Source organism: Acomys minous (genome assembly GCF_964271855.1).
Source record: "Acomys minous genome assembly, chromosome: 18".
Lineage (NCBI taxonomy): Eukaryota > Metazoa > Chordata > Mammalia > Rodentia > Muridae > Acomys > Acomys minous.
Window position 1 is genome coordinate 44043516 of NC_140501.1, and position 18505 is coordinate 44062020.

An 18505-nucleotide genomic window follows, 5' to 3' on the forward strand; every position below is an offset into this window, starting at 1 on the left:
GGCCACACATGGAAGAAGGAAGCTTTTGTTGCTTGCCCACCTCGCCTTGCTAGCACATCCATTCCTTCACCGGCACTGGAGCCTACTTCTGCAGCATTCCAGCACAGACAGAAGACCAGCTGAGGCATCCAGCCTCGTGGACTGAGCAACATGCTGGGTTCTTGGACTTTCTGTTCACAGCTGGCCATTGCTGGATTAGCTGGACTACAGGCTGTAAGTCATTCCAATAAATCACACACACACACACACACACACACACACACACACGGAAGGGGGAGGGGAGAGAGATTCTGTAAGTTCTATGACTCCAAGAACCCTGACTGACTATTACACTGTGATGAACCACCATGGCTAAGAGTCACCCGGGGAGGAAAGGGTTACTTAGCTCACACCTCCACATCACAGTTTATCGAGGAGAGGAGAGGAGTTAGAGCTGCTGTGACTCAACACAGGAACCTGGTGTGAGTTAGGAGCTGAAGCAGACGCCATGGAGGAGTGCTTGCTCACTGCCTTGCTTGCTCCCCATGGTTTGCTCAGTTTGCTCGCTCTCTCTCTCTCTCTCTCTCACACACACACACACACCCCGGGACCACCTGCCCACAGGCAACACCACTCACAATGGGCTAGGCCTCCCACTCCAATTATTAATTAAGAAAATGCCCTAGAGGCTTGTTTACAGGCCAATCTTCCGGTGACATTTTCTCAACTGTGGTTGCCTCTTCCCAGATAACTCTAGGGTGTGTCAAGTTGGCACATGAGAAAAACCAACACGATGAGGCTGCCTATCTTGGCTACCAGCTGAGGGGAGGTAAAAGGAGCCTGTCTCATCCTTCAGGTCCTAACTCCAAAGACTAAGAGACAGGTTCAAGAGCTCCTGGGTGCAGCTGGAAATTGCTGCCTCTGGATGCCAAAGTTTTTGGAAATACAAAGGCCTCTGTACACCAGCACAAAGGGGGCACTGAGGCCCTCATCTGAACTGAGACTACACAAAAGGCTCTTGAGGCCTTTAAAAACAGCTGACTCAGCTCCAGCCTAGAACTTCCAGGTGTTTCAAAACCTTTTCATCCATTTGTCCAATGAAACAAAAGACAAAGGGTGTTTTAAGCCAAATTTTGGGGGCTTGGAAATGTCGGCGCTGTGATGTACCCGTCCAAAGCACTGGACCCTGGGTCTCTTTCGATGCTTTCCAAACTAACTTAGTCTGTTTAGGACCTAGTGGTATTAAATGTTTATTTCTGATTTAAAAGAAGTTAGATTCCCTTGGAGAAATGGTTCTACAAAACTGGAAAGGCTTAGCTTTACCTCTTATGAGATAGCCTTTAATTCTATTCTCATTCTGATTAAATTATCAGCAGGGCCCTGGATTTTAAACTCTATGGCCAATTATGCATCAGTTCAGTAAAATGTACTACCCCTCTTTAAAGCAGAGTGAGTCCATGATTTGCCTCATTCACTGAGACCAGTGGGCAATGTAACAGTGCATCAAACCCTAGAAGGCCTCAGACCTCAGAACTGCTGACTCCATTATACAAGGACCATTCAGGCCGCAGGCAGCGCCACGTGCCAAAACTAGAAAGATCTAACGCATCAAAGTCCACAGAGCTGGGAAAGCCTCTAACCTTGCCCTTTAGTTTCTGCAGTTCTGCTTGTGACACTGACCACCCTGCTTCTGCCTCCCTGAGTGCTGGGAGTACAAGCATGTGCCACCCCGCCTGGCATGGCCGTTCTTGTTAACTGAAGTTATGCCAGCTTAGACATTGTTTTTGTGGTTACAAGCTCACCCAGAGAAAGGCTCCGTGCTACACTAGTAGCATTGGTAGCACCCAGTGTAGTCGCCAGCTGGCTAATAAAGACTTTCTGTTGGCTTAAACCCATGTCCAAGCAGTCTTCTCGGGTGAATACCCAACACATTTTAGATGAAGGTATTTACTCTCTTGGCCTGAACGCTCTGCCCCACATGGCAAAGGCTTTCACAGATAACATTTAAGTCCTTTCTCCATCCCATTGTCCCACACATGCCCCCAATCCCAGGGCCACAGGTACCAAACTCAACATCAGAAAGATGGAACAGTACACACCCCTGATCGATACAGGAAGCATGGGTGCTTGTCTCAGTGGCTCTAGAAGTAACCAGAACATAAACAATAGTGAGCAGCCTGAAGCCAACTATCAGGACTGAATCCATGAAATAAATTACTAGCCTTCTGAAATAAAGCCACACCACCTAGAGCCGGGCGTGGTGGTGCACGTCTTTAATCCCAGTACTCAGAAGGCAGAGGCAGGTGGATCTCTGAGAGTTTGAGGCCAGCCTGGTCTACAAAGGGAGTCCAGGACAGCCAGGGCTACACAGAAAGACCCTGTCTTGAAAAACAAAGACCACACACTAGAACACCAGGCAAAAAGCAGGGCTGGACAATGATAAAGAATACTGTAGAGACATTTAGTAAAACATGACTTGAGAAAAGTTCTCTTCAAAAGTCAGGAGCCTTATTCTAGCACTAAAAGGTTGAGGAGTTCAAGGTCAATTCCTATAAAGGCTCAAGAAAAAAAAAAAAGCCCCAGGGTTTGATAGAGCAACGTTGGCAGGCAGGTGCCCTACATTCATCTCCAGGGTATCAACTACACAGAGGCACAGGCCTATATTCAGTGGCAATGGCAAGGTGTTTGAGGCCAGCCTCAATGTAAAAACAAACCTTGCCAGGCAGTTGTCTCAGGCTTAAATCCCAGCTCCTGGGAACCAGCCATTGCTGAGCACTTTGGGTTTTGTTTTATTACTCTTTCAAAACAGGCTTTCTCTGTATAGCTTTGGCTATCCCAGAACTTGCTGTGAAGACCAAGCTGACATCGAACTCAGATGACCCTGCTTCTGCCTCCCAAGTGCTGGAATTAAATATAAAGCCTTGGGACAACTGCCTGGCAGTTTGTTTTGCTTTTGAGGCAGCTAGTATGCTGCTGTAAGTCTGTCAAGCTCCATTTCACCCAGCTTTGCTTGTCATCTAATCACACGGGCTGCCGGCATTCCTCATGAAGTTACCATGTAGTTGCTTGGCTTCTGCAGTGGGAAGCCAACCAGCCATACTGAGCAGGCAGCACTCAAAACATGTACTCTACATGGCTTTTCTCTATTTAAAGAATGACCACTGCTTACAGTCTCTGCCACCACATTTGCACAACTCTAAAGAGTACAAGCCAGTTTGCCAAACGGTTCTGGTTCCCAAGGAACCTGGCATTCATTCCTGAGACTTGGATCTACTTCTGAAATAAAGTTGGTTGTTTGCAACCTGGTCTTTTTTTCCTTCAATACTTTGGTAAGCTCTTCCACTGGAGGAGTTGAAGTTAGGGGTCCCCTTCCCTTCTTTCCCTTCACTGTCCTGTAGTTGCCACTGCAGCCATTACTTTCGAGGCTTAGCTTTCCAGTGGTGCTCAGCCAGGCTCCAGCTCTCACCACCACCACAGGACTGAGGGGCACAGTCACATTAAAGAGACATTCATTAAGTCAATTTAAATGCACTTTATTTTTAGACAACCTACAAGACATGTTTTTTTTTCCTTATAAAAACAATGCCTCCACTCCGAATAAATCACGGTCAAAATAAAAGCTCAAGATGCCATCAGTCCCATTTGTCCCAGTCCTGGTATGGTACAGATGGTAAGCAGCAGCCAGTCATGGTGACGGGTCCAGTTTGTTACTGCAAAACAAGGAGACGGCATTACCAGCTGCCCCAGTGAGTGTGCAACCTTCCTAGGATACAAATAGGTGTACGCCCCAATTCAATCTGGTCTGCCACAGAGACAGGCAGGAAGCGCAGGGAGGTTTTCTTTTGCATCCTAGTGCAAACCAGAAGAACAACCACAAGTGTTCCAGGTCTATCAGTGGATGCAGACTACCCTCATCATGTCAGCAGCACCTGCCAAGCTCTGCAGACTCCATTTAGGACTCTAGCAAGTATCAAACACGGTCTGAACACCCCCACTTTCCCAACTGTCCTGGAATGCTCAGCCATTTTCTTCAGTATAGCTTCAGCTAGTTTACATGAAAGCCTCCAAAAGACCCCTTATAAAAGAGACATGCTTGTATTCCACGTATTAAAGTTAGTGAACTCTGAAAAGAAATCCTGCAGTGCGGCATGATCCGCAATGACTGGGACCACTGCGAGGCAGAGGCCATTACTTGCAGTGTCAAACTATTTACACAGATGACGTCCAGATCTTCCTGCTCTCCGTCTGAGCTCTCTATCAAGCAAGCTAATCTTATCTCCAGTTAAGATCTCCCACAAGATCTAAAGGAGCCTGAGCTAGGTGTGGTGGTACACACCTTTAATCCCAGCACTCAAAGAGGCAGGAGGATCTGAGGCCAGCCTGGTCTATACAGAGTCCCTGTCTCAAAAAACAAAAGGATAAAGGAGCCTAGCTCTCATCATGTACAAGACCAGCAGACGCAGCCCACCCTTTGCAGATGGCCAAGAACCACACTGTTGTTCTTCCTAGTCTCACAGTACCAATTTCAAAGTATACTTACACATTTTTCCATCTCTAAGCCATCCTTAAAGAAAATCATGTAGGGAGTCACACCATCTTCACGGTAGTCCAAGAGAGCAACCATGCCATCTGGGTTCATGTTCTCACCAATAAAAAACTGAAGAAACAAACACCTATAGTTAGACTGTTATACACACACAAATGTAAGGCAAAGTGTGCCTGTAATCCCAGCACTTGGGGAGGCAGGCAGATCTCTGAGTGTGAGGCCAGCCTGGTCTAAGTGATTCCAGGACAGCCAAAGACTGCATCAAGAAACCCTGTCTCTAAAACCAGAAGCAAACTATCAAAGGGAAATCCAGAACAAGTCAACATTTTGTCAAGAAAAAGCTCTGATACTCAAAAGCAATACATATGCTCGTCAAGTGTGGTTAAAAAAAACCCTTTAATCCCAGCACTTAGGAGGCAGAGGCAGGAGGATCTCTGGTTCAAGGCCTATCACTTTCCATACCAGCTCCTTGTGGGAAAGAGGTGGGTGGATCTTAGTGTGAGAGAGTTCCAGGACAGCCAGGGCCATGTACAGACAGAAAAAACAACCCAATCCCTTCTGTCCAGCCCTTTGATTTATTTACCTGGTAGTTATTGAAATTAGCAAGGATGTGCTTAATTTGCTCTGCAGCCCCAGTCATAAAAGGCTTTACTCTTTCTGGTTTCTGTTCTTCAAGTTTACCTTTGAGTCTAAAACAGTACATTTTAACAAGTTATTAAATATTGAAGCTTGAGCAAAATCAATTTCCTCCAGTAAGTAAAAGAATACAAGTCCCAACCTAAAAACCAAAAAGGGCTACTAGCTATAAGCAAAATGACATAGGTCACTACTAGGTGACAGAAACTGTCCAAACATACTTTTTTCTTAAAATTAATTTTTTACATATACATTTATTACACAGATATAATAAACTACATATAGCAAGAACCATTAAACAATCATGATTTATATTCATGTTATATACAATCATGTTATATTCATAGTGTTTTAGCTATTTGTATTTGACAACTTTGAAGGAAACATCTTTCCTATCTTGATGAGTCTAAAATTATGAATGTAAATCAATATCTATCATATCTCATCTCTATCAATGTAAAACATCTATCTAGACCTAAAAACATCTGGACATTTTAATTTTTAAAGCAATTTTCTATTTTCCAAAGTTAAATCTAGACTGCTCACTCCACTAGGTTCCACCTTACTGAAAAGCACCCTTCATTGTATAATAAAAGTCCTCCTTTCTCAAGGCCTCTACTACTAAGGAACCAACTATGCACCAGTTAAGTCTTCTAGGACCCTGGCCACCAAAACAGGGTGTTCACATCACTTACGATTTCATGTAATCTTTGATGTACTTCTTGTAGGCCTCTTTTGTGAAGCTGGTTTCTTGTAAATGATGGTTCATGACAATATCAACACCGGTGACTACTGTGCTTTCGGTACCTTCGCCCTCCGGGCCTTCGGCGGAAGCGTTTCCACCAATGAGCGCGTCATCGATGTTACCCTCTGTTCTACTGACCATCTACATTAAGAAAAAAAAATATCTGATCGAAAAACCCCACTCCCTACTTACCTTCTACACTCTGGCAACGATCTGTCAGTTCCCTGGAACACCTTAACCCATCCAGGGCGAAAAAATTAATCGTTGCCCTGATCAGAAACGGTGGCCATTCTAACCAAGCGGAAGCAAGAAGTTGTGGGCTTTCTCGGATCGCCAAGGGTTAAGCGCAGACGGCGCCAACACATCTTAAACAGAGACAATGTGTCCCCGGTCGCCCGGAAGGAGGATGGGCGCTGAGTTCGCGGACCTATTTCCAGGCTCGGCTCCGCCTCCACTTTTCTAGAAAAACCCAAGGCCGGAAAGAGCGTCTCCTCCGCCTGGAGGCGGCTGGGAGGATTGCACAAGCCCGGGCGGCCTCTCCGCAACCCCAGCCCGCCGCCCCGCACGCCCGGCTTCCCCGCGGCGCCCCGCTCACCTTGCCCTCCACCTCCAGGCACAGCCCGTCCGCGATCTCCCGGATCTTGTAGATGTCGGAGAACAGCTCGTCATCTAAAGGGGGACACGGAGCCGCCCGTCAGCGGGCGAAGGCCCGCCATTTCCCGCGCCCGCTGGGCGGCACGCGGCGGCTCCCGGCCCCAAGCTCCGCGCTCGCGCCCCGGCCTCCCGGAACCCACCCGCACCCAGACCCGCGGGGCGACCCGGACTCACGGCTGATGAGGTCCCGGTAGATGATCATGGTGGCGGCTGGGGACAGCGGCGCTAGCCTGACAGCGCGGAGCGAGCGCGGTGCAGCCGGAGCGGCGCTCGGGGGGAGGGGGGAGCGGGCGGAAAAGGCCGACTCCGGCTCTCCCCAACCTCATATAGAGGGCACGTTCCTCTACGTCATCGCCCGCTGCGCCCCCGGAACTGCCGCAAGCGGTGACGTGGCACGCAGAGCAGCGCGGGGGCGTGGCCGCGTCACGGCCGGACCAGGGAGGGCGGCGGGCCATCCGGGGACTTGGCGGGGGACACAATGCGGCGTTCCCATGGGTGCGCGCGGCCGGCGGGGGCGGGACGGGGCGGGGCGGGGAGCGGGCGCCCAGGGCATGCTGGGACGGGCAGGACTCCCGGCTGACCGTCGACCACTGCCTCCGCCTCCCGCCGCGCCCGGCAGCTCAAGTTCTCACTCCCTTTCTCGGAAAGAAAATGTCAGCAGAATTGGATTCCTGCTGCGGGGCGCGCGGCCTGGACTGCGGGACTGCGCCGGGCTGTCGTCCCGGATATCCGGCATCTACCCCACCGCTGCCCACGGACTTCGTGGGGCTTGCGTGGGGAAGGGAGGTGTCGCGGGTCCCCTGGTTAGTCTGTCCAGTGGGTTACGGATGTCAGTGTCTGTGTTGGGTCTGGCCCGACATCTTCGCTTGTCTGTTCTTACGTTTTGTCAGATGATGCCCTTTGTTAGAACGAAGTTCTGTATTGTCACTTTTTGTCCCTGGTGCTGCAGGACTAGACAGGACCAAAGTGAGCGTCCCGGGTCACCAGAGGGCATTTACATCCATTATGAAGTACAACAAACAACATACAACTTTTGAGTCCCGTCGTTCAGGTAAACATGTATGGCATGATAAAACCACAAATCTTCTTCCGTTCCAGATTTGGTTATAGTCAGTTGTATCTCTAGTGTTGTGCTTGAGAAAGACATAGCCAGTCCTGCCTGACCTAGAAAACTTCATACAAGTTAGTATGTCAAAGGAGCAGGCGCAATTATACATTAACAAATTATAAACACAGGAATAACACATTCAGAAATAAAACCCTTGCGCAAGATCAGGACTCAAGATAATACTGGAACTATGAAATCAAAGGGGTCACTTAAGAAATGGGATCCCCTCAAGAAGATGGGGTGATTAGCACTTTCCTTAGACACACTAAAGGACGAAGGATAATGAAGTTAAAAAAAAAATGGTGAAGGGCGTCGGAAAACATGGACACATAACCGACAGTCAATGAGTTTGTACTCTCAAAACACCCCCTTTGGTGTTTTCGAGACCCGGTTTCTCCGTGTAGCTTTGGATGTCCTGGACTCACTTTGTAGACCAGGCTGGCCTTGAACTCCCAGCCTCTGCCTCCCCAAGGGCTGGGATTAAAGTCGTGCACCACTAGACGCTGCTTGTGAATTTCTATATTAATTTGACATTATCCCAGGTATTCAACATTTTTCAAATTATTAAAAAAGCACTCATTTATATAGAACCTCAATCTCTATTGCTTTCTGTTATTTTCTCTAGTTTTATGCTCAAATGAAAGGTTTTTTTTTTTTCACATCATTAAAGAAACAAAAAAATCCAGGCATGGTGGCTCACCCTTTTAGTCCCAGGAGGATTGTTGTGAGTTCAAGGTCAGCCTGGTATACAAAGTGAGTCCAGGATAGCCAAGACTGCACAGAGAAACCCTGTTTCCAAAAAACAAAACAAAACAACAAACAAAAAAGTAGCCATGGTGGAAGAGAGCTGAAGGCTGGAAACTAAGCTGGAATCTTGTCTATATGTTAACAGTCCCTGTGATTTCTGGAAAGTTGCCCTCTGAGCTTCAGTATAAAATGGAATTTCTGTGAGTTAATCAGATGAGACCCCCCAGCTGGCATGCTTAACAGGTGATAAATACATGTGGGACATGTGTGTGTGGTTCCCAAAATTCATTTTTTCCAAAATATCCCTGAAGTTGTTACTGCCAGGCCTGAAAGCCATCTGTCCCGAGTTTCTTTGGCACCTGACAGTTAGCTCGACTGTCACTCATCTGCTTGTGTAGCGCAAGCTGCTCTTGAGCTGCCTTTGGAGCCAGACAGCCCTGGAAATCAGGATTCTCCTGCCTCAGCCTCAGTCAGCTAGGAGTCCAGGTGTGAGCCCATGGTTCTCACCTCAGTATCCCATTCGTGATGAGAAACGCCCACAGGCTGGAGGAGAAAGTAGTCGCTCAGGGTGCGCTCTAATGATTTGGAATGCTCCTTGCTAATTGGGTCAGAAAATGGATAAGGAACCAGCCAAGGTGGACTAGTCCTAGAAGTTTGAAAACATTTGCAATAATGTGAATAGGTTTTGTGTGTGTGTGTGTGTGTGTGTGTTTTGTTGTTTTGTTATTTTGTTATTTTGTTTTGTTTTTTTGGCAAGGTCTTACCACATACCCTGGCTGGCCTGGAGCTTGCTTCACAGACAAGGTTCACCTTGAATTAACAGAGATCTGCCTCTTGGGTCATGGGATTAAAGGCCATGGTACCCACCAGGCAGCACCTGGCACTTTTTATATTAAGGATTGGGAAAAGAAGTTTAGTGACTAGTGAATAATTCTTACTTGAACTAAATGAAATGGAGGACTCGGTGTAGAGGTGCCGTAACTTGGAAACCTGAGCAACTGAGCTGTGAAGATGATCAGGTGCTTGAGGTCATCTTCAGTTGCACAAGTTCTGGACCACAGGAGAACTGTGTCAAAACATCAAAAACAAGAAAATAGAATTCTGTGATCCCTTCCTCATTCTGAAAGGTGCCTGATGACTCTTCATTCAAAAAACCTCTTAAGGAAAAAAAAAAAAAGAATATAAAACACAGTGAATCAAGCTGGGCATAGTGGCACACGCCTTTAATCTCAGCACCGAACTCAGGAGGCAGAGGCCGGCAGAGTTTAAGACCAGCCTGGTCTACAAAAGTTTTAAAATAGCCCAAACTAACTTTTATTCACAGAGAAACCCTGTCCTGAAAATAGAAAAAGAAAATACAATGCATCATAGTAAAAGTGGAAGTGTAGGTAACTGTAGTCTAAAGGTCAGTGGAACTATAGTCTAGTGGCCAGTGGAATTTTAGTCTAATGGTCCGTGGAACTGTAGTCTAGTGGTCAGTGGAACTGTATAGTCTAATGATCAATGGAACTGTAGTCTAATTGCCAGTGGAATTTTAGTCTAATGGTCAATGGAACTGTAGTCTAGTGGCCAGTGAACTGTATAATCTAATGATCAGTGGAACTATAGTCTAGTGGTAAGTGGAACTGTAGTCTGGTGGTCAGTGGAACTGTAGTCTAGTGGTCAGTGGAACTGCAGTCTAGTGGTCAGTGGAACTGCAGTCTAGTGGTCAGTGGAACTGCAGTCTAGTGGTCAGTGGAACTGCAGTCTAGTGGTCAGTGGAACTGCAGTCTAGTGGTCAGTGGAACTGCAGTCTAGTGGTCAGTGGAACTGCAGTCTAGTGGTCAGTGGAACTGCAGTCTAGTGGTCAGTGGAACTGCAGTCTAGTGGTCAGTGGAACTGCAGTCTAGTGGTCAGTGGAACTGCAGTCTAGTGGTCAGTGGAACTGCAGTCTAGTGGTCAGTGGAACTGCAGTCTAGTGGTCAGTGGAACTGCAGTCTAGTGGTCAGTGGAACTGCAGTCTAGTGGTCAGTGGAACTGCAGTCTAGTGGTCAGTGAAACTGTATAGTCTAATGGTCAGCTGAGTCCTAACTTATTATTGAGGGCTGTTGAAGTACATGAACAGTGGTGAGTTGTAAAAGGAACTTTTATTCACCTGTTTTGATTGTTGTCTGAGACTTACTGCCTCTGTCTGCTAACCTAGGCCTAGACCTGGAAGCGGCTAGCCTCCATACAATCTAACCTAGGCCTAGAGTGTTTCCAGCCTCTGAGACTTGCTATTTAATAAGCTCACCCTTCTTGTCCTTACTGAGCTTTGTCTGCTGGCTGGTTCAACTCAGCTGTTCTGGCTCAGACTCCTCTCCCAGCTGACTTATTTAGCCTGGCTTCTCTCTGGGCCTCTGCGTTGCTCTGCTTGGCCTCAAACTAACTCCAGCAATCTGCTCTAATCTTCTGGTTCCTCCTCATTCTCTGGCTCGTTCTGTCTTCACCTGTGTCTCGCTTGTTCTCTCATTCAACCTCTGTAAAGCTGTCCCTGGAAAACGGCCTCCTCCATCCTCGTTCTCTGTATTGCCCGGGGAAGAAGTTTCCCTTCTCAATTAGACATCACTTTCAACCATGGGTGCTTCCTTCTACAAACTAATTTTACCTTTGACATTTGGGATTAAAGACATGTACAACCACACCTGTACCTAAACTTTTCTTTACCTGAAACTTGCTCTAGACCAGGCTGGCCTTGAACTTAGATCTGTTTCCCTCTGTCTCTTGGATTAAAGGTGTGCCTGCATTCTAGCCAGATCACACAGACTTAGACGATCTTTGGATGTGATCTCTTGCCAGAGCAGCCATGTTCTGAATTAACATTCCTCTACAGTGAGTAGTCTAGGGGTAAGTAGTCCTATAGCCTTCATGTCTGGCTGTAGGTACTTGAGGTGTAAAACATGCCAAGCCTGCACACAATATCAATATAAATTGCAATTCTAGGAGCCAGACCCAGGTATCTGAATTATTTAATCTTTGGACAATGCCAATGTGCAGCCAAGTCAAGAGACCACTAGAAAGAGGACTTTTCAAAATAGTCACCAAGAGAAGGAATGTGATACCTTTCCAAAGTGCAGGTCATACTGCCAAAGAAGTCATCAAGCCGGTATCTGCTCTTGTGTGTGGGGCTGCCGAATGTCCTGGTTTTCCCTGAGCAGGAAGTTGCTCCGTGGCCAGCTTTTGGCAAGTGAACCAGCTGAGAGAGTGTTTCCTGAGTCAGGAAGACCTGGCTGAAAATATCTTACTTTTCTCTCCCTTTAAGAAAGAAGTTTCTAGAGCCAGGCATGGTGGTGCATGCCTGTAATCCCAGCACTCAGGATTCAGAGGCAGGTGGATTGTTGTGAGTTCGAGGCCAGCCTGGTCTACAAAGCAAGTCCAGGACAGCCAAGGCTACACAGAGAACCCCTGTCTTAAAAAAAACCAAAAAAAAAAAGTTTTTAAACTGGATGTAGTGGTGCACACCTTTATCCCAGCACTTGAGATTTAGAGGCAGGAGGGTCTCTATGAGTTTAAGGTTAGCCTGATCTACATAGCAAGCCTCAGAACAACCAGCACTACACTGAGAAAAGGAGAAAAAAATTAAAAGCTTCTAATTGTCTATGAAAATAAACAGCAAAAAAAAAAAAAATGTGGGGTCCCTGCAAGTGCTGGCAGGTAATGACTCCTGTGAGGCAAGAAGGAAGTCTGGTTCGAGACAACTTAAATTAGATGGTGTTGGTGCATGCTTCAAATCTGCTGAGGAGCTGGGGGAGGGGTTGTGTGTTTGTTTGGGGGTTTTTGTTTTTGACATATTTATAGTACAACTTTGGAAAAAAGCTTCTCAAGACAATTATCACAATAAAGCTTAAGGTATGACTTCATTAAACATAGCACTGAGGCAGAGGCAGGGAGATCTCTGAGTTGAGGCCAGCCTGGTCTACAGAGGGAGTTGTGGGACAGCCAGAGCGACACAGAGAAACCCTTCTTGGATTTTAAAAGAAAAAGAAAAGTAAAAGAAATAAGGGCAGGCACAGTGGCACATGCCTGTAATTCCAACACTCAGGAAGCAGAGGCAGGCGTGTGGAGGAGTGCTAATTCTGAATTTGGCTGTTCTGGCAAGAGATCATATCTAAAGGTCATCTAGGTCTGTGTGATCCAGCTGGAATGCAAACACACCTTTAATCCTGGAGACAGAGGCAAATGGATCTGAGTTCAAGGCCAGCCTGGTTTAGAGCACATATCAGGTAAAGAAAAGCTTAGGTCCAGGAGTGGTGGTACACGCCTTTAATCCCAAACAAAGGTAAAGTCAGTTTGTAGAAGGAAGCACCCATGTTGGAAAATGATGTCTAATTGAGTGCCAGAAAAGGTGACGAATCAGAGATTTGACAGAATAGGATCTGCCCAACTCTCACGAGAAGAGACAGGAAAGGGAAGCTATTTCAGAGGCAGTTTTACCAGGACAGTAATGGAGAGATTGGATTGCAGAGAGAGAGCCAAGCTGAGAAGAAGCCAGAAGATTAAAGCAGACTGCTGAGTTAGTTTGAGGCCAAGCAGAGCAATTCCGGGCTGAGAGAGAGGCCAGACTGAGTAAATCAGCTGGGAGAACAGTTTGAGCCAGAACAGCTGAGTCAAATGAGCCAGCCCAGAGCTCAGCAGGAACGGACTAAGGGGGGCGTGTGAAGCAGTGAGTCTCATAGGCTCAAACATTCTAGGCCTAGGTTAGATGTACAGAGGCTAGAAGCTTCCAGGACCAGGCCTAGGTTAGCAGAAGGAGGCAGTTAGCCTCCCAGACAACAACTGAGCCAGGAGAATAAAAGTTACTTTTACACAGGCAGATCTCTGTGAGTTTGAGGCCAGCCTGGTCTACAAGATAGTTCCAGGACAGCCAAGGCTATACAGAGAACCCCTGTCTCCAAAAAAAAAAAATGCTCCTTTTCTCTCTCTCTCTCTCTCTCTCTCTCTCTCTCTCTCTCTCTCTCTCTCTCTCTCTCTCTCTCTCTCTCTCTCTCTCTCTCTCTCTGTCCCATTCTCTACCCATGCTTCTACAGTTAATCTTATACCATGTTTAAAAAAAAAAAAAAGAGAATCTCTTTTGCGAAGTACATAGGTTTTGTTTGTTTTGATTCCTCCCCCCCCCCCCCCACAAAGTACCTATGGCCTCTTCTATAAGGATGGGTTCTCCTGATTGAGAAACTGCTCAGGATAAAGGTATAAGGAGGAAGATGTTGACCTCTGGCCTCTACAACCATGTGCACCAGGGAGTGCATCCCAACACCACACCACACACATCTATCAATGAAAGATAAACTTGGACTTAAATTGTTATCTTCCCCACAGTCTATTTTTTAAATTTTATTAAATGTATTATTTATTCATTTTACATCTCATACATTTTACAGCCCTGTCCTCCTCTCTTCCTGTTCCCATCCTCTTCCCCATTTCCCCCTCCCCTTCTCAGAAAAGGGGAGCCCCCTTACAAACCTACCCCTGCACATTCAGTTGCGTCAGGACTAAGCTCATCCTCTTCCACTGAGGCCAGACAATGCATCTCAGCTGGGGGAAAGTGATCCAAAAGCAGGCAGCAGAGTCCATGTCAGATACAATGCCTGTTCCTCTTGCTGGGGGACCCACATGAAGACCAAGCTGCCTATCAGCTACATCTGTGTAGGGGGCCTAGGTCCAGTCCGTGCACGCTCTTTAGTTGACTCTGTTGGTCTTGAACTCTTGTTCCGGGTGGGCCCTTCTATCCCCCTTCCCACCCCCCCACCCCACCCCCCACCCCCCGCCACTTTTCCACAAGACTCCCTGCACTCTGCCTAATGTTTGGCCTCATTTGTTTTGATCTGCTGCTGAGTGGAGCCTCTCAGAGGACAGCAGAGTAGCCTTAGTAATGTCAGAGGACAGCAGAGTATCCTTAGTAATGTCAGGGGTTGGCTCCCTCCAAGGTCTATTTCTAAAATTTCATCCTCTGGTAAAAAACAAAACAAACTTAGGACCTCTGGCCTCTTCTCTTTGTCCTTTTTTCCTCTGTCCTCTTCTTGAGATCTCCTATTCAGGAGTCCCTAACTTTCCCTTGGAGCACGTCATCTGTTAACATCCTATTGTTTTATCTTGTTCCCCTTCAAGGCAGCATACAAGCCAGGGAGGGAGAGGTTGTCTGTTTTGCTCACAGCCCGTCCCCAGTGTACCTAGTTAGGTAGACAATAAGTGACCTGAAAGAACTTGCAACCCAAACTTAGAATAGCAAACTCCAGCCGGGTTCTAGCCCGGCATCCTGCGAGGTGATCCTACTGGCTGCAGGCTGTGTGTCCTAGTGGAGAATCAGATTTTTTTCTGGGTTCCTGTACAGTCAGAAACTTAGGTTTTGTAGTGCATAGTTACAGTGTAACTGGTACTAGAGAAGCCTATATGTGCATCCCTTCACTTAACACAGTTGTACCTAATGAAAGGCGACATGGTGGCTCACACATGTGATTCCAGCACTAAGGAAGCAGAGTCAGGCAGATCTGAGTCCCAGGCCAGCCTGGTCTACAACAGAGAGTTCTAGGCCAGCCAGGGCTACATGAGACCTTGTCCCAAAAGCAAGCACATGGCTACAAACATCAGTATATCTTTGCAGAAGTACACCCAAGAGTCTGGAAGTACCTGCATCAAGAAGGTAATAGTGGCTGGACTGAGGGAGGATGAAAGCAGGAACTTCAGTGCTGATTGTATTGTCCCAGGGCTGCTTCCGTACTCTGCACATTTATATTCTTTTCCCACGGATACCAAACAGTGATGCAAACAAAGAAGTGGGCACTGTGTCTATTGTGTGTAGACAATTTATTTTTAAAAACTCATTAAATAAGGGGCATATACCTGGGAGGGGTGAAAGGAGTTTCCTATCTGAACTGTGCATCTGTAGTGGGTTTTATGATGCCTTCCTAAGTGTGTGTATGTGTGTGTGTGTGTGTGTGAGAGAGAGAGAGACAGAGAGAGAGAGAATATGAGTGTGTTATAAGTATATGTACAAGTGAGAGAATGTGTGAGTGTATGTATGTATTGGTGTGTGCACATGTACCCACATATGGGAATAATCCAATGCTATTTTGATCTGGAGAATTAACTTATAAACTATTGTGTTAAAAATGTCAGCACATCTTTCTTGGGGAGTGGTGAAGAAGGGAAAGCTGAGTGTTGTCGCCTCACTGCAGGACAGAGATAAGTTATCTTCTGTGTTCCAGTATCCAATAGAGTGTACCAGGTGGGAATTAGAGGGCACATGATTTGGAGAGCTTATGGATGGCCTGCTTGGTCACAGCTCTTGTTTGTATACATCATAAGTTCCTTGAAAATGTATTGAGGTGGCTGAGCAGGCAGAAGCAGGTGGATCTTCTGAGTTGAAGGCCAGCCTCATCAACATAGTGAGATCCAGGACATCCAAGGCTAAACAGGGAAACCCTGTCTTGAGAAACCCTAGATAAAGTAAAATAATAATAATAATAATAATAATAATAATAATAATAATAATAATAATAATAATAATAATAATAATAATAATAAAGTAGGGGCTGGAGAGATGGCTCAGCAGTTAAGAGCAATGGCTGCTCATTCTCAGCAACCACATGGTGGCTCGCAAACACCTATAATGAGATTTACTGCCCTCTTTTGTTGGGCAAACACATATGCAGGCAGAATGTTGTATACATAACAAATAAATAAATCTTTTTTTTTTTTTGAGACAGGGTTTTCTCTGTGTATCCTTGACTGTCCTGGACTCACTCTGTAGACCAGGCTGGCTTCCAACTCACCATGCACCACCACTGCCTGGCATAAATCGTTAAAAAATAAAATAAACAGGAGCTGGAGAGGTGGCTCAGAGGTTAAGAGCACTGACTTGCTCTTCCAGATCCTGAGTTCAACTCCTAGCAACCGAATTGTGGCACACAACCATCTATAACATGATCATCTGATGCCCTTTTCTGGTATGCAGATGTACATGCAGGTAGAACACTATATATATATATAAAGAAATCTTTAAAAATAAAATAAATTAGGATCCTCAAGATGGTAGCGCCCAGCAAGCACTGTATCTGATCTACTGCACGGAGACCTGGGACTTGAATGGAGCCATAGAGTGTTAAATCCAGAGAACATTAGGTGAGTGGGGCCCCACACAGCACAGACTACCGGTGGGCCTGGCCATGGGTCAAGTATCACTCCACGGAGGTCCTGAACCCACTCTCTGGATGCTCGTATGGAACCCACCTGTGGGCTGCAGCTGGTAGATAAAGCCCGAATTCAGTGTGCAAGGCGGTACTGGAGCCCCTAGCCTGTGGAAGTTACAGGGAAACGGGAAGCTGCCCTTGGTCCCATCTACCTACCCCACACAAATCTGCCGAGGACCCCACACCTAGACACACAGGCAACTGGGTCCACCTAGCTCGGAGAGAGCAGTGCACAACCCGTGGCACCAGACCATGCCCACATTGGAACAGAGTGAAGGACACTGAGCTGCTTGGGTCCACCTAGCTCAGAGAGCAGTGCGCAGCCTGCTGGTCCCATTGAAACAGAGCGCGGAGGCAGAGCCTGCAGATCCCAGCAGTTTAGAACCCAGCGTGAGGCCAGGTGTGGTGGCGCACGCCTTTAATCCCAGCACTTGGGAGGCCAAGGCAGGCGGATCGCTGTGAGTTTGAGGCTAGCCTGGTCTACAGAGGGAGTCCAGGACAGCCAAGGCTACACAGAGAAACCCTGTCTCAAAAAACAAAAAACAAACAAAAAAACCTAGCATACACACAGCCCTGGCAGGATCTCCCACCCTCTCAGGAAAGGCTAGACACCCCAGAGGTGTCTATACACTAGTCTAAAAGGCGCATATAGCTCAGTGGGTCGGAGCCGGGCGAGATCTGGACTACAGAGAACATCTTGCCCAGCCAGAGCTGAGACCCCATAATACCTGGCCTGAATCACAACACTAACGTGAAAGGGACCAGTCAGAAGCCTACTTCTGCTGACCCAGCCCAGAGCCTAAGGTGTAGAGCAAAGTCTCCAGGAGTGGAAACTAGGTTACCTATCTGTGTCAGGGGAAAAACTCCCTGATCCCCACAGGCAAGAGGACACGAATGAAATCTGTGAATGAAATCTGTAAACAACTGCAGGAGGATGCAACCAAGCAGGTGGAGGACATAAAAGAGTCATATAGAAAGGCACTGGAAGAATTTCAGGAAAATACAAACAGACAGATGAAGGAAATCAATAAAACACTTCAAGATCTGAGGACAAATATGGAATCTATGATAAAGGAATACACAGAAGAAAAACTTGACTGAGAGACCATAGAGAAGAAAGCAACCAACAAAGAGATGGCCTTCTCAAACAGAATCCAGGAAATGGAGGAACAAATTTTGGGACTTGAAGATACAATTGTAGAACTTAAAACAACCATCAAAGAAAATGCTAAATCAGAAAGGTTCCTGACACAGAACATCCAAGAAATCAAGGACACCATGAAAAGAAGAACCCTGAGAATAACTGGCATTGAGGAAAGAGAAGATGCCCAACACCATGGCCAAGAAAATCTTCAACCAAATCATAGAAGAAAATTTTCCCAATCTGAAGAAGGAGATGCATATGAACATACAAGAGGCCTACAGAACACCAAATAGAATAGACCAGAAAAGAAAATCCTCCTGCCACATAGTAATAAAAACAAAGAAAAATATTAAAAGCTGCAAGGGAAAAAGGCAGAGTAACATACAATGGCAAACCTATCAGAATTACACCTGACTTCTCAGCTAAGACCATGAAAGCCAGAAGGGCCTGGACAGAGGTCCTGCAAACCCTAAGAGACCACAGATGCCAGGCTAGACTACTTTACCCAGCAAAACTATCAATAACCATTGATGGAGAAAACAAAATATTCTATGACAGGAACAAATTCAAATAGTACCTATCTAGAAATCCAGCATTACAGAAGGAAAACTCCACCACATTGGAATGAGGTACAACCAAAACTACACAGGAAATTGATAACTACTCCATCGCAAAATCACAACCTCACAAACTCTCGACTGTAACAAACATCAAAATGAAGGGACTTAACAGTCACTGGTCA

The 18505-nt window shown here is 46.5% G+C and overlaps 2 protein-coding genes across 3 annotated transcripts; one reads left to right on the forward strand and one right to left on the reverse strand.

The window, feature by feature from the left end:
• Positions 1-3496: 3496 nt before the first annotated feature.
• On the reverse strand, positions 3497-6870 carry TPT1 (tumor protein, translationally-controlled 1). Its single transcript, XM_084767440.1, has 6 exons — positions 6735-6870; positions 6502-6575; positions 5857-6047; positions 5109-5214; positions 4520-4636; positions 3497-3689 (listed from the first exon to the last, which is right to left on the reverse strand). The coding sequence occupies exons 1-6, from the start codon at positions 6760-6762 to the stop codon at positions 3687-3689; spliced, it is 519 nt and encodes a 172-aa protein (XP_084623566.1). The 5' UTR covers positions 6763-6870; the 3' UTR covers positions 3497-3686.
• LOC311589158 (uncharacterized protein) lies at positions 6755-7612 on the forward strand (the record flags this gene model as incomplete). Of its 2 annotated transcripts, none has more annotated exons than XM_084767438.1 (2): positions 6755-7389; positions 7510-7612. In XM_084767438.1, 2 exons carry the CDS (start codon positions 6755-6757, stop codon positions 7595-7597), a joined length of 723 nt encoding a protein of 240 aa, XP_084623564.1. In that variant the 3' UTR covers positions 7598-7612. The 2 variants fall into 2 exon arrangements, with proteins under 2 accessions (XP_084623564.1, XP_084623565.1); XM_084767439.1 differs by having other exon boundaries at positions 6755-7363; positions 7510-7530.
• Between the last annotated feature and the right edge of the window lie 10893 nt (positions 7613-18505).

What these genes read in the sequence shown, in the direction of transcription:
- TPT1 (XM_084767440.1), bottom strand. Translation starts at nt 6,762, where the DNA reads ATGATCATCTACCGGGACCTCATCAGCC. An exon ending in GCCTGGAGGTGGAGGGCAAG is followed by an intron (nt 6,048 to 6,501) that starts GTGAGCGGGGCG and finishes TTCTTAATGTAG; the next exon opens with ATGGTCAGTAGAACAGAGGG. An exon ending in CTAATTTCAATAACTACCAG is followed by an intron (nt 4,637 to 5,108) that starts GTAAATAAATCA and finishes TTGTTTCTTCAG; the next exon opens with TTTTTTATTGGTGAGAACAT.